The following is a 15,176-nucleotide window of genomic DNA, read 5'->3' as shown; positions in this document are numbered from 1 at the left end:
TAGACACCATACCAGTATATAACACTGTGAGGTTAATTAAAATATGGATTAATTGTAAGAACTCTTTTAATCAAATAACTGTTGAGATCTTAAAATAGAACTTTGGTGTTCAAAGCTTAGCAGAACTCTACTTTTGACTTTCTAAAACAAGGCAAAACAATGGACCTTTAGACGTCAACTTAGATTAAATTACCCGTTTGGTGACTGCTACAGAAATGTCAAAGTGAGCAAATCCATTGTAATTAGACTCACATGTAACTTTGCCCTTCTAGTCGGCTTGCAGTTACCATAAATGTCCTTCTGGGGATATTGCAAACTCAATGGACCATTGTCCCAGTACTGACACAGGTCACTGTAGTCTTGAAAGCAGAGTGTATGAAGCATCTAAGCTTCTAAAAAAAAAAACACATGTACTACATAATACAGTTTGCTAATGTCTTTCTCCAAGTTACACAGTGAGACTTGATAGTCAAACGACTATCATTAATGTAATATCAAACCATCATAGAAAATCATATGTAATCCAAGAACAGAAGCATTTATTTATATTCAGAGATTTGAAATTACATGATTACAAGCAGATTATGCATACATTAAAAAGTTAAAAATAAAGAAAAACAATAATGAATTAAACAGTTGAATAAAACAGAATAATGTTTGATTCATAGTAAAGTTTGCCTTAGAGCATGCTTGGATTATTTTTTGTGACAATAGCCTTTAACAAACTATTTGTGCGCACATAAAATTTGTATTTTTGCCATAAGTGTTACAAAACTTCATGTCTCTTTAGAATGCTGCATTCCCAACTGCTCCTTCATCGTTCTCTCAAGCCAAAACCTCCTTAACGTAGATGGTCTCTATATTTCATTCTGCATTAAATTTTGTAAGAGCTGCAAAATATTACCCAACTTCAAGCAAACTGTTTTTGTCAAGTGTCAACAAAACCACTTTTGTACGGTTCTGAAATGATTGAACTATTTTCTATAATAGATCAGAATTTTAAATACATCCATTATATTGTGTCATTTGCTTTACAAGTTACAAAAGGTTGATTGACATTACAATTACCTAAAAGCAAATGCGGTGAAATGAGGGGATAAACTTGCCCTACCATTGATGTGCCTTATTTCCCACAGAAGATGGTCAAGATACTTTTTACCTATTTGTATTCCCCAAGTACCCCATGTTCAAGAATAGGTGGGCACAAGACATGTTCAAGTAAAGGGTTAAGTCTGCCACAACTCTCGTCTTCACACAGCTACCTCATGTTTTCCTCTTTGTACATGTATATAAAATTATGCATACATCAATTATGTTTATGTACAGTGTAAAATGTCTCTGAAAGAGCTGAAGCCACCCTGGGATAACTTATACTACAAGGACTCCATCGATTGTATCCCTCTTCCAGTGAATTCTTGGTGCCGGCTATTGCCGCTAAAAGTCCTCAGTATTATACATGCATTGGGCCAGCTAGCACCCACAGGAAGCGCCATTGTATCTGGAGCTCTGCATTGGATTAATTCAGAGGGGATACCACAGCTAACAGCAGTGATTTGACCTCTTTGTTCAGAACCATTGTGTAAGCTTTTTATCTAGAGACTTTGCGGAGCTAGAGCCAGCAAGGGGTCCATGAGTGAGATGGGCAACACCTCAGTCCCTGACCAGCCCCCCAGGAGATAAAGGCAGCCAATTGAGTAGCCAGGAGAGAAACCTCCTTTCCTGTACCCAGAAGCAATGATAATAGACAGGATAAAAGTCTATGCCAGGGGACCAGGAAAGATTCAGCGGTGAAGCTCTTGGAAGACAGAATTCAGGAGTAGGAGTTAAGGCTCCTCCTGGACATATCAAGAAACTTTATCTTGCACTTCCTGCTATTTTACAAAATGTAACTTAAGTTTGGTGGGGGCTATCCTGTGGGCTGTAAAATCTTATAATTCACAGCCCAATTAAGAGCATGTATGTAAATTTATATCAATACTGTAACATTTGCTACTGCTTGATACCATCTCAAAATGATCTTGGGAACAGAATTAGCAAGCTCCTACAAGTACATGGGTTGTTAGTTGTAGACTACATGAGCAATCAATTATGAGTCAACTATTTAGGTAATCACACTATAGAGATATAACGGTTTTCAATAAAGCTTCACCATTGTAATTTGCACCAACATTATTAACCTCTTAAATTTCCCCCCAGCAACAAAATTCCCAGTGCCTATCTCTGTGTCAATGACAGAGGTGGTAGGATGATACGGCTTGAGCATGTCAAAAGGTTGCTCGGATTCCAGTAACTGGTTTTCCTTTGATGCCATGAGAACAATAAGTGAACTGCAATGTGGTAGTTTACATCTGTCATGCACCAGTACAGTGACACAGATGTAACGCAGAGAGACGGTCTTTAGTTATAAAATATTGTTTGTACATAGCACATATTGTCTGGTCAGTAGGAATACCTCGAAATACAAAACTGTGAAATAAAATACCAACTCATGGCTTACCTCTTCAGTGAGTTCACCGAACACACTTAACGTGTCAAGCAGAAGACTAGCTGTGTAGAAAGACTTTATCATATTCCTAGAAAAAAGAAAAAGGTATTTGATTTGCACTGTGAACAAATATTTATATGGTTAGGAAAATCAATATAATTAATAACATTGCAATTTCCAAGTGTGCACAGCTTAAAAATTATTCAATATTATTGCAGAACAATAATGACAAATTTTATAGCTTTTATGTATTGCGACTTGACTGCTTCAGTAACTGGATAGTGTAAACTGCAAACTAAGAGGTTTGCTTCTCAGGGCTTCCAGAGCAACTCCCATTTATTGCTGCTCACCAACAGGGTTAAAGGCAGTGCTGCGATATTGCACATACTTTGCATGTCCCTTCCTTTGCAAGTTCTGTACACCATTTTTCACATACAGCACTTGCAAATAATGAGAGAAGGGTGGAATGGGGATCCAGCTCAGCGGTACATATGTTAGGAGGCTTCCTAATGGAATCCACTTCTCTTGTCATTACGTGTGCTAAACGTTTTCTAGTCATAAGGTAAGGGGCACTCTTATCATGAAGATCAGGGCCAAGTTTTTGCTCACTTTGGTGAAAAGTGTGGTCCAAAATAATACTTATTTTGGTCCATGGCAGTCATTAAAAAAAGGATGCAAAGATACAAGTGGATATTAAAGGAGATGTTTATCCAATTACATCTCCCTAACAAGCAGCAATCCACTCCCTTGGTATTAGTAAGATAGAGGTTCCCTCCCCCAGGACTCACTGTTCCATAAATATCAGCACTGGAAACCCACAAATTAGAAATTCGAGTACCAGACAAAGTAAAATTTGAAAAGGTAAAAGTGACATTTGTTCAATCAAGTGCCACTTTTAGTAAAAGTCCTACTTCAAAGTCTTTTGAATCTCAACACTCCAAACACCTGGAAAACTACTATGCTGGGGCTTCCAGTGATAATATTTACTTATTACTGACAGTCCCAAACGGGAGACACCTACTTTTCTGGTAATCAGGAGCAGGAAGAGTGTAAAGTACATACCTGAAATATTTGAAAAGTTTATATTACAATAAATATGTCCAGCACGCTTCTTGTCATATACCAATTTGATAAGCAAATTAACAAAAGCTATTTAGGATCTGGATCTTAAATCAATACGAGGCTTAAATGAATTACCAGTCTGATAATTAACAGGAAAAAGAAAATTTCAATGGGAGAACCAGAATGCTTTGCTTTCCCTCCTTAGTTTTGCCACAAAAGCTGCTTTAAAACTTAGTCCCCACTTAGACATTTTGCACTCTTCATTTTCTTACACCACATATGTTTACCCAGAATCTTTGCTACTTACCAAAACAAATGACTTTAATGCTAAAGAACAAAAAACAAATTTCAATGCTTTTTCAATCCAATAAAAAAGGGACAATCATTTATAACAGAAGTATTCACTCCTTCTGACAACAAAGAAACATTAGAATTCAGAGGTCACAATTAACTGACTGGAGTCTTTCAATTGAATTCAACATAAATACATCTGTGTGTGAGAGGTATCACAATTTGATAGCACATTTTCAAACAATAGTGCCATCATAAAGACTAGAACAACTCAGTATCCCTATCAATATCCCTCGGAGAAATGTCAAGTCCATAATAAAGACCTGTGGGTAAATTTGTCAAGCTGTGGGTTTAAAAAAGTGGAGATGTTGCCTATAATAACCAATCAGGTTCATTTTGCAGAATGTACTAAATAGATGATAGCTAGAATTTGATTGGTTGCTATAGGCAAAGTCTCCATTTTTTTCAAACCTGCAGCTTAATAAATTTACCCCCTGGAGAGAGAAGGACACAACAGTAATTTGTCTATTACAAGCCATCCTACAAAACGGACTATCTGTGCGAAACGGACACTAGGACCATGGCAACTCTCTCAGTGTATTCCATGGCAAAGATGGGAGAAACTAGAGAAACAGTACATGATACAAAACTAGCCTTGGCTTTATGAGAAGGTGACAAAAAGAAAAAACTCACATGAAATGTCATTAAGAATCTTCTAGAAAGCAATAGATACCTAGATACCACATGGAGGAAGATTCTATGACCTTATGAGGCTGAAATCTTCAGTCTTTGTCTCAAGACTAGGCACTATGTTTGGCGCAAACGCTCTACTGTGAAGCATGGTGGCAACAGCACAATGCTAAGGGAATTCTCTGGCACAGGGACTGGAAATCTTGTCAAAGTAAAGTACAACATAGAGTGCCACATAGATGGAGCAGAGTATAGACAAATCTTGGAAGAAAACTTTCTGCAGTCTGCAAGAGACCTAGGGAAAAAAAATATATTCCAGCAGGACAATGACCCAACGTATACTAATCATGTAATCAACTATTTACTTTCATTTACATTGTAATTACAGTTGAGTTTTTTTCCACATATTAGTACACAATACAGATTTGTGCTGACCACTGGTAAGATTTCACCAATACATCCCTGTTGATTCCATTATGTAATAAAATAAAGAGTGAGTGGGGCTGAACACTTATTATGGATACTATATATTCAAAAGCTTGTAATAAACAGATGTGAATATGGGGGTGGGGAAGGAATTAGGACAAAACTGAGAACCACGCAGTTTGACTATTTTATTTTAGAAAAGGGGCAAAGTGTATTTTAGTATTACCGATCAGTAGAGCTGAAATAATTTAAACGTTTCTCTTCATAAACTAGAGACCTCAGTAGTGTTAATAAGTGTCTGCAAAAACATATTTGCAAGTCAAGATCTTTTACACTATGCAAAATATGTCACAAAAAGGTCAACTGACGGGAGAAGTAATAGAATAGTAATGTAAATATTCTTTTAGGGGTTAGGAGTTAAGGTTAGGGTTAACCCTAACCCTAATACTAACTCTAACCCCTAAAATAATACTTACATTACATCAATGACAGCCGGGTTCGTCCATCGCCGCTTTAACACAAGTCGTGGTTTGTGAGGACGTCATTTTTCAGAGTCGGCAACAGAGCGAGTCGTCCCATCAACTCATCTGCATCCTGGTAAGAAGGTTATTTGTAGGTCGCTCTAATATGCATTCGGAGTCCTTATGTAATTTTTCTCTGTCGGGGTAGTCAGTACCGTTAAACTGACTACCAACGAAGTAGAGAAGTAGTCGGTACCGTTAAACTGACTACCAACGAAGTAGAGGAGTAGTCGGTACCGTTAAACTGACTACCATCGAAGTAGAGGAGTAGTCGGTACCGTTAAACTGACTACCACCGAAGTAATAACGAGTGAGGGAAGACACAATGTAGACGTTATTATACAATACGATGGAAATAATACTAGATGTTTTATATAAAAACAACTATGATTTCACAAAGAAGTCTGAGTTGGTGCATGAATTTCTGCCTGTAATCCATTTACATAAGAGATGTATATATTCACAGGCACGCTCTAAAACAGCAGTGTCTAACTGGCAACCAAAACAACACTTTCTGTAGTTCACAGTACCAGTTTTAAAAGATGACTTTACACCTGCTGCATTACAGGTTAAGGACTCAGCAGCTATAATATGAAACCGCATGAAATTAAGGTCCCTATGTTTATTTTTTTTTAAAAAAAAAAATAACTACAAGTATAACATGTAAAAATGGATCAAGGGGTAAAGGGGAGGGGGCAACTAGATGAGGAAGGGAGAGGGGGCAACTAGATGAGGAAGGGGGAGGAATGGATTAGTGACTAGTGGAAGCAACGTCAGACATGCCACAATAACAATATAAAAAAAAAAGGAGAATGCAGTGAAAAACCATCATACATGGCAGGTTAGATGATGAGGCCGGGAACTAGAAACCAGATCAGGGCATGCTACTAACTTCGAGATCGTCACAAAGAATGAAGAGCAGAATAGAAGGCTGAGTCGGAAAACAACAATGGGACGCGGTTGGGTCAGGGCATTAGTAAAGGAAGGGGAGGGGATGGAAGGTATGTCTAGATCGGTACCAGTAGTACTATCCAGTTCAGTTCGGGATCCACCATGTTCTATCAAGCGTCGAACAAGGTAAAAATGTATAGGCAGCATGGAAATTAAATGTCAACTTCACAATGAGCAAGCCAGGGGCATCAGACGGTATTCAATTTAGTGGGGCGGACTTTTAAAATACTAGTAATAAGTTCCCACCTATATGTCTGAAGGTCACAATATTTCATTACATGAAACCACAATAAATTGTGAGACTTTCTTCATTATCTAGTAGGCGCATCTCATCGCCAGAGAAAGAAAAAAAAAGTAAGAAGGGGGAGCATGAGCCTAACATGTCAATATCTGTTTTTCTAAGGTGAGCAAAGAATTGGCATTTATACATGGGACTGGTGGGCATAAAATTGTAAGGTTAAAGCACAGGGATATTTCTTTTTAAAGCTACTATGCTGGGCACAGGGATATGTATGAATGCAACCGGATTAGTACAATTGTGGCAGCACATTCTTAATTTGTTTTGTTTGAGCTCCATGGACTTTAAGCTATATTTATCGCCTAATATATTTTAACAGACAACATAATTTCTCACCAAAAATGAGAATATAATTTACAGGACTTTTTAAATATAATTATGTTGTGTGTATATTTATATATTACACACTGTAGAGGGTTAACTAAAATTCTGAGGAAATTAAAGAAGGACACCCACAATACTGTGCTTTATTAAAGTATGTCAGGTTAGAACAAAACACATTAAATAATCCAAGCTCATCTGAGCACTACATTATAGACGGTGAAAAGTCCTTTTACAGGAACCTGATAAAAGGTTTTCCAGGAACAAAACATAAGCATCAGTTTCCACTGAAAGTTCTCAATACCCTGAGCTTGCCTCACAAAAGAGATAACAGAGCATAGAGGACACATCCTTTTAACAGATTGATTAAAAACAAAAACAAAAAAAACCCACATGATCTAATGCATACTTGTCAACTTGCTGAAGACTTGCTCCAGGGGCCTGCAGGGGGAGGTGGGTGTGATGGGGGTGGGGCTCCAAAATTTGCGTCATTCCGGCCCCGCCCCCGTGACGTAATGACGCAAACGCATCATTCGACAATAGGGGGCGGGATGCGGGAGTCTCCCGGACATTCCGAGAGAATTGGCAAGTATGATCTAATGGAATGGGTAATTTACCCTTTATTTCTGTAATGTCTTCTATCATGCCTCCCAAATGTCCCCCTTTTGGTGGGATATCCTATTTGTGGTCCATACAAAGGGTGGGGCTTAATTGGAAAGTAGGTGGTGTTTGATGCAATATGCCAATGTGTGGGAGGAGTTTGGGTGAGGGCAGGCCTTATTTTGTCCCACTTTCGGGATTGTGAATATTGGGAGCTATGCACTACTCATTGAAAAATCTAGTAATTACTAAGTTGCTAGTGTAAGCAGAAAGCACTATGCACCAATTGTTTACAGGCTGATTCTAGCCTAGTGAACTTCAAACCATTTTACAGTGGAAAAAAATAAATACAGAAAGACTAATAATTCACAAACTAGTGAAACACAACTGAAACCAAACTGAATGAAGGAGTTAAAAATAGGTTTTAAATGTTCTACACAGATTTTTATATCACTTTTTCAAGCTGTAATTCACATGATCACAAATTGTGGAAAAATTGGCAACCTACGTATGATAAAACTAGTAAAATTAGTAACATTTCAATGCATAATATGGAGAGACAGACAGACAAGATATACATACATATACAGATAGAGGTTGATTCAAGTGTAATCAGCACATGGAAGACTAGCTACAGAAATAGGAAGATAATATTAGTAAGTTATAATAAACACACCGGCTTAAATCAAGTGAAAATTACTTTATGTGGGGACTTATAACAGAAACAGTTTTTCTGGAAGAGAGAATATATTAGTTACTTACTTATGGAACCTCCCAGCTCTGTCCTCATTGTCTGCATACAGGAACATTTTCAGTGCATAATTCTCCACATGGGCACTGCCAACAATTTCCTGAGTAATGGAGTCACAGTCACCCAGCTGCTTCTTTAACTGTGAGAAAATAGTTATATAAAGCATAATTAACAAACCATAAAAGGAAACATTTGTTAATAACATTCAGCAACAGCTACACAGCACATACATAGGAAATCGAGGAGAAATGTGCGATGTTGAGGTACCATAGTACCTGAAAAAGTGCAACTTTTTGAAAATGCACCAAGAAGTTAATAAAAAAAATAAAATAGGTGTGCTATGTCTAATTTTCAAATAGACAAATCCTATGGGCAAAATATTATTGGAAGAAAATTCATAGGGTATAAGACTTAACACAGATAATCTGAATAAAATCATACTTGCCAACTCTCCCGGTACGTCCGGGAGACTACCGCATTTCGCAAGTGTCTTCCGGACTCCCGGGAGAGTGTGGCAATCTCCCCTAGGAAGTGGGCAGAATTCGGTTCAAACGCAGCGATTCACCGGGAATCGCGGTGTTTGGCCCCGTCACTGCTGTAAAATGCCACGATTTGCGTCATTATGTCACGGGGCGGGGCTAAATTGACGCAATTTTTGGGGGTCCGCCCCCTACACGCCCACCTCCTACTGGTGGCTTCCGGAAGAAAAAAAATTAAATGTTGGCAAGTATGAATAAAATGCATCATGTGAGTCACCACAAAGAAAAATATACCTGACTTGAATAAATATGATTAATTCATTAATAGATATTTTTTTTAATTGATTAATGATTATCAATCAAGAAACACAGCTAGTAAATCACACAATAACTAAGAGTCAAATATAGTTTGGGACAAGATCGTTTAGTTGACTAGATCTAAATAAAATTAAATTACGTGCAAGGAATCAGTGCACACTGGATTCAATTGATAGCATGCATGATGTTCATCTATTATTTTACTTTATTTTTATAGCACAGACCTATTATGCAGCACTGTACAAACAATTTATTCATTCAGATGGTAAGCTCCACTGGGGCAGGGATCAATGTAATTTCACTGCCGCAGATACATATACATGTATACAGTAAATTCATAGAAAGCAAACAGGTCTGCGACGAGAAAAGCTTTTTTAACAAATTTATGTGATACTTCTAAATTTTTGTCTTCTGAACACAGAAATGACTCCAGATTTTACATATCACATCACGTTTTTCTGCAAAACGTGTATTTATGAAGAAGTCATTTTTTTCATATTCTTTAAAATAATAAATGTATTCTGCCTACATCATCATCATCATTTATTTATATAGCGCCACTGATTCTGCAGCGCTGTACAGAGAACTCATTCACATCAGTCACTGCCCTATCGGAGCTTACAGTCTAAATTCCCTAATATACACACAGACAGAGAGAGACTAGGGTCAATTTTGATAGGAGCCAATTAACCTACCAGTATGTTTTTTGGAGTGTGGGAGGAAACCGGAGCACCCAGAGAAAACCCAGGCAAACACAGGGAGAACATACAAACTCCACACAGATAAGGCCATGGTCGGGAATTGAACTCATTACCCCACTGCTGTGAAGCACCATGCATTATAAAACATTGTCTTAAATTAATTCAGTCGTTAATATATAACGTTGCAATTCAGTTCTCGTCATAAAACTTTCCCCCGCCTAGTGCCAGATTAAGGCCTACATGGGCTTGGAGCTGAAATTTACAAAGGGCCTAAACCCCATACTGTCTAAAGGAACATTGCACACACACCACAACTACAAGGTGAGCTGGCGAAGGTGAAACCAAATACAACAGATGCAACACAGTTTTGGCCTGTGCCGGCTCATTTTAACCCGTCTACCCACCACATACACACACAGTACATATACATTCATAGATTCTTCAAAAACAAGTTTAAAAACGGTTTTATTGCACAATGGCAACACATATGCACAAATACCATTATCATATTCAGTCTATCTTAAAGAAACATATGAAAATTTGAAAACTGTTTTGGAAATGATTGGATATGCAAGACACAACTGGTTAATATGTGGAGATCTTAAAATGTTATGCATGGTACTTGGCCAGCAACAAGGTTACACCAAATTCCCATGTTTTCTCTGTGAATGGGATAGCAGAGATAAAAATTTACATTGACAAAAAAACAATTGGCCAGCTCGAAAAAGTTTAGAAATTGGAAAAAATTACGTCATCAAATCCGGTTTAGTAGATCCAAATAAAGTTTTACTTCCACCTCTACATAAAAAATTAGGACTGGTGAAACAATTTGTAAAAGCACTGTCTAAAGAGAAATTTTCAAATATCTTTGTACCAAATTCCCTAACATATCCAACGCTAAACTGAAGGAAGGCATTTTTATAGGCCATTAGAAAATTAGCAAAATAATAACATTTCGGGTGTGTAATGAATATTGTGGAATTTTCGGCGTGGACTTCGTTCAAACAAGTGATTTCAACATTTTTAGGCAATGTTAAGGATCCAAACTACAAAGAAAGTCAGGGAAATGCTTAATAGTTACAGAAATCTTGGCTGCAATAGGAGTTTAAAGGTACATTTTTTGAATTCCCACATTGAGCATTTCCTGAATAATCTCAGAGACTGCAGTGAAGAACAGGGTGAACGGTTCCACCAAGACGTTACAGATGTAGAAAGAAGATACCAGGGTCGTTGAGACGTCACCATGATGGCTGACTATTGCTGGATGATACTTAGAGACGACAAAGCAAAACTTATAAGCGAAAAGTGACAAAACGAGGTTTGAAAAAAAAGATATTAACGATTTTTTCAATATTGTTTCTATTATTGTTTGATTTTTTTTGTTATTTTATTATGCAATGGAGACAAAAACACAGTGATATCTACACTTCTTCGTATTTCACAATAAATATGTCAAGAACAATTAAACTTATTGTTTTTCTTAAAAATATATGTAACCCCCTTATAGGTAAATGTGATGTGGTAATTTTTTTTTATATACTATTTCTTGATGTACACGGGAGTATAATTAAGAATATAAAAGTATTATTAAAAAAGCTTTCAATACCTTAAATTTTGCAGACCTGTGCAATTAACCTGCTAATAGGAACCTTAATAAACCCTGGGTAACCATACAAATTCCATGCAGATAGTGCAAACCCAGGGACCTAAGGCTGTATGGCAACAATACTAACCACACTGCCACACTTAACTGTAACAAAAGTGTTCAAATGTAATCAAAAAAAGAGAAGGCACCAGGCAGTAGTGTAAATAAAACGTCACATTTTATTTACAGCTATTAAACTCCCTTAACTTTGTGGCTTTTACTCGTAAATCACAATGTTAAAACACATTTCTACTAGGGATGTGCACCGGCGACTTTTGAGGTCTCGTGTTTTGTGTTTTGGATCCGGATTTTCTCAATGTTTTGGGTTCGGATTTGTTTTGCAAAACACCTGCCGAAACGTTTTGGTTCGGATTTAAGGTTTTGGATTCGGATTTTTTTTTAAAAAAAACTAAAAAGTGTAAAAATCAAGTTTTTGGGCTTATTTTCACTCCTACGCTATTATTAACCTCAATAACATTCAATAACAATAATTTCCACTAATTTAACGGCTATTCTGAACACCTAACACCTCACAATATTTTTTTTTTTTAGTACAAAACGTTGCAACGAGGTATCTTTCTGGACTGCGTAGAGGAGTGTTCCCCACAATACAATTAAAAACCCATCAACTGGTCTGAATTACATCCAAAAATAGTATCTGGACTGCGTAGAGGACTGGCCACTGGCCACCACAATATAATATATAGAAAACCTTCAACAGGTCTGAATTACACCCAAAAATAGTATCTGGACTGCGTAGAGGACTGGCCACTGGCCACCACAATATAATATATAGAAAACCTTCAACAGGTCTGAATTACATCTAAAAATAGTATCTGGACTGCGTAGAGTATTGGGCACTGGGCACCACAATAAAAAATATATAGAAAACCTTCAACAGGTCTGAATTACACCTAAAAATAGTATCTGGACTGCGTAGAGGACTGGCCACTGGCCACCACAATATAATATATAGAAAACCTTCAACAGGTCTGCATTACACCCAAAAATAGTATCTGGACTGCGTAGAGTAGTGGGCACTGGGCACCACAATAAAATATATAGAAAACCTTCAACAGGTCTGAATTACACCCAAAAATAGTATCTGGACTGCGTAGAGTAGTGGGCACCACAATAAAAAAATATATAGAAAACCTTCAACAGGTCTGAATTACACCTAAAAATAGTATCTGGACTGCGTAGAGTAGTGGGCACTGGGCACCACAATAAAAAATATATAGAAAACCTTCAACAGGTCTGAATTACACCCAAAAATAGTATCTGGACTGCGTAGAGGACTGGCCACTGGCCACCACAATATAATATATAGAAAACCTTCTACAGGTCTGCATTACACCCAAAAATAGTATCTGGACTGCGTAGAGTAGTGGGCACCACAATAAAATATATAGAAAACATTCAACAGGTCTGAATTACACCCAAAAATAGTATCTGGACTGCGTAGAGTAGTGGGCACTGGGCACCACAATAAAAAATATATAGAAAACCTTCAACAGGTCTGAATTACACCCAAAAGTAGTATCTGGACTGCGTAGAGTAGTGGGCACTGGGCACCACAATAAAATATATAAAAAAACCTTCAACAGGTCTGCATTACACTGCACATACGGCTGCTCCTCCATCCTCTCCATCATATACATGTTGGAGTTTCAGCGTGTGAAAACCTCTTGTTTTTGATAATGTCAGTGCATTTTGAATATTTTTCAATTTGCCCCACAACACTGAATGTACTTTATCTATGATACGCATCTATCTATCTTGACTGCGTAGTGTGATGGCCCCGGTACACAATTTGGTACCGAGGCAACAATATAATTAAAAAACCCTCCACGTGTCAGAATTCCACCAAAAAAGGGTATGGACTGCGTAGTGTGGTGTGCCCGGAACACAATTTTTTACAGCGCCAACAATATAATTAAAAAATTGGGCCTCAACTGTCACCGTTGTTTAATATCTGATACACCTAAATATGGACTGCACAGTGGAGTGGCCCCAGTAGTAAATTTGGTGCCGGGGCAACAATACCTCCTCCAGCTTCCAAGTGTACTGTTTATAAAGACAGACAGCGTCGCAGTGTTATTAGTTGACTTTCTTAACCCTAAAATTGTCCCTGTTGCAAATATTCGTGCAATGGAGAGTTACTTTTTCATTGAAAGACTCAAGCTTTCAAGTGTAGTGTTTATAAAATATAAACAATACAGTAGTTCTAGAGCACGTCAATCCCTCTTGTTTTAAATTATGACAGGGCATTTTACTTTTGGTTTAATTTCCTGAATTTGTTTAAATTTGGTTTTACTTTTTTAACATGGCAAACGACTGTTGATTGGTCATATTATGCAAAAAAAAAGTTCCAAGATGGAATTGTCCTTGGGCCCTCCCACCCACCCTTATGTTGTTGAAATAGGACATGCACACTTTAACAAACCAATCATTTCAGCGACAGGGCCTACCAAACAACTTTGGCTGAAATGATTGGTTTGTTTGGGCCCCCACACCAATAAAACAATTCATCTCTCCCTGTACAAACTAAACAGGCTCTACTGAGGAAAGATGTCGTCCTCATCCTCAACCTCTGATTCCTCTCCCCCTACAGTGTGTACTTCCTCCTCCTCATACATTATCAATTCGTCCCCGCTGGACTCCACAACCACAGGTCCCTCTGTACTGTCTGGAGGGCAGTGCTGTACTTCATTGAGGAATTGATTATTCATTTTTATAAACATCATTTTTTCAACGTTGTGAGGAAGCAACCTCCTTCGCCACTCACTGACCAGGTTCCCAGCTGCACTAAAAACTCTTTCCGAGTACACACTGGAGGGGGGACAACGCAGTTAAAAAATAGAGCCAGTTTGTACAGGGGCTTCCAAACTGCCTTTTGGAGTTCTACCATGTCACTACTAGTAGATTGCAAGGCTTGTAAATATAAATACTTTGAAGATAAAAAAAGCAGGCTGCACAGACTGTGGAGCTAGAAAGTGTAATTAAATGGTCCACGTTACTTTGGTGGCTATCTATGCCCCCCCCCCCCACCCCCACCCTACACTTGTAGTTGAATATAAATAAAGCAGCCTGCATAGACTGTAGAACTAGAAATTCAAATATACAAAGAAATGGACAAAGGCAGTTTGGTATCTGTCTGCATCAGATCCCCTCTCCACTAGGAGTAAAACAGAAAACTATTCAGCCGTTATATAATCTAGAATATAAATAGAAATTGAGAAGGGCAATTTGGTATCTGTCTGCATCATAATCATCAACATCCTCCTCAGCGCCAGCTACATCAATATCCTCCTCCCAGTGTACAACATTCACACCTTCATTAGCCAAATCTGTAACTAGACTGTGGGTGATCCTTCCAGCATATGCAGAGGGCGTGCTGCAAATGCTGGATGGAGTCACCTCTTCCCGTACAGTGATGGGAAGGTCAGGGTTCACAACCAACAACACCCTTGGACTCGCCTTGGGGATTTGTGATGTCATCTGTTTAGAAGGCAGAGTTCTTTGCTGTTTTGTTGTTGTTGCTGACAGCATAACTCTCTTAAATTTTTTGTAGGGGGGGGGAGGGTTAGATCCTTGGGTGAAGCTGGACCACTAGTCATGAACACGGGCCAGGGCC

The 15,176-nt window shown here is 38.0% G+C and overlaps 1 protein-coding gene across 1 annotated transcript in view; it reads right to left on the bottom strand.

Moving 5' to 3' along the window:
• Nucleotides 1-15,176, bottom strand: part of VTA1 (vesicle trafficking 1) — a 207,857-nt gene that overhangs the window by 85,371 nt on the left and 107,310 nt on the right. The window contains exons 3-4 of the mRNA XM_075203567.1: nt 8,408-8,535; nt 2,498-2,573 (exon numbers count right to left, since the gene is read on the bottom strand). Of these exons, the coding sequence (XP_075059668.1) occupies nt 2,498-2,573; nt 8,408-8,535 (204 nt within the window). The remainder of the gene's footprint in view (nt 1-2,497; nt 2,574-8,407; nt 8,536-15,176) is intronic.

This window comes from Mixophyes fleayi, chromosome 3 (genome assembly GCF_038048845.1).
Source record: "Mixophyes fleayi isolate aMixFle1 chromosome 3, aMixFle1.hap1, whole genome shotgun sequence".
Classification (NCBI taxonomy): domain Eukaryota; kingdom Metazoa; phylum Chordata; class Amphibia; order Anura; family Limnodynastidae; genus Mixophyes; species Mixophyes fleayi.
The sequence above is the reverse complement of the archived record's forward strand: the minus strand, read 5'-3'. Positions and strand labels throughout refer to the sequence as shown.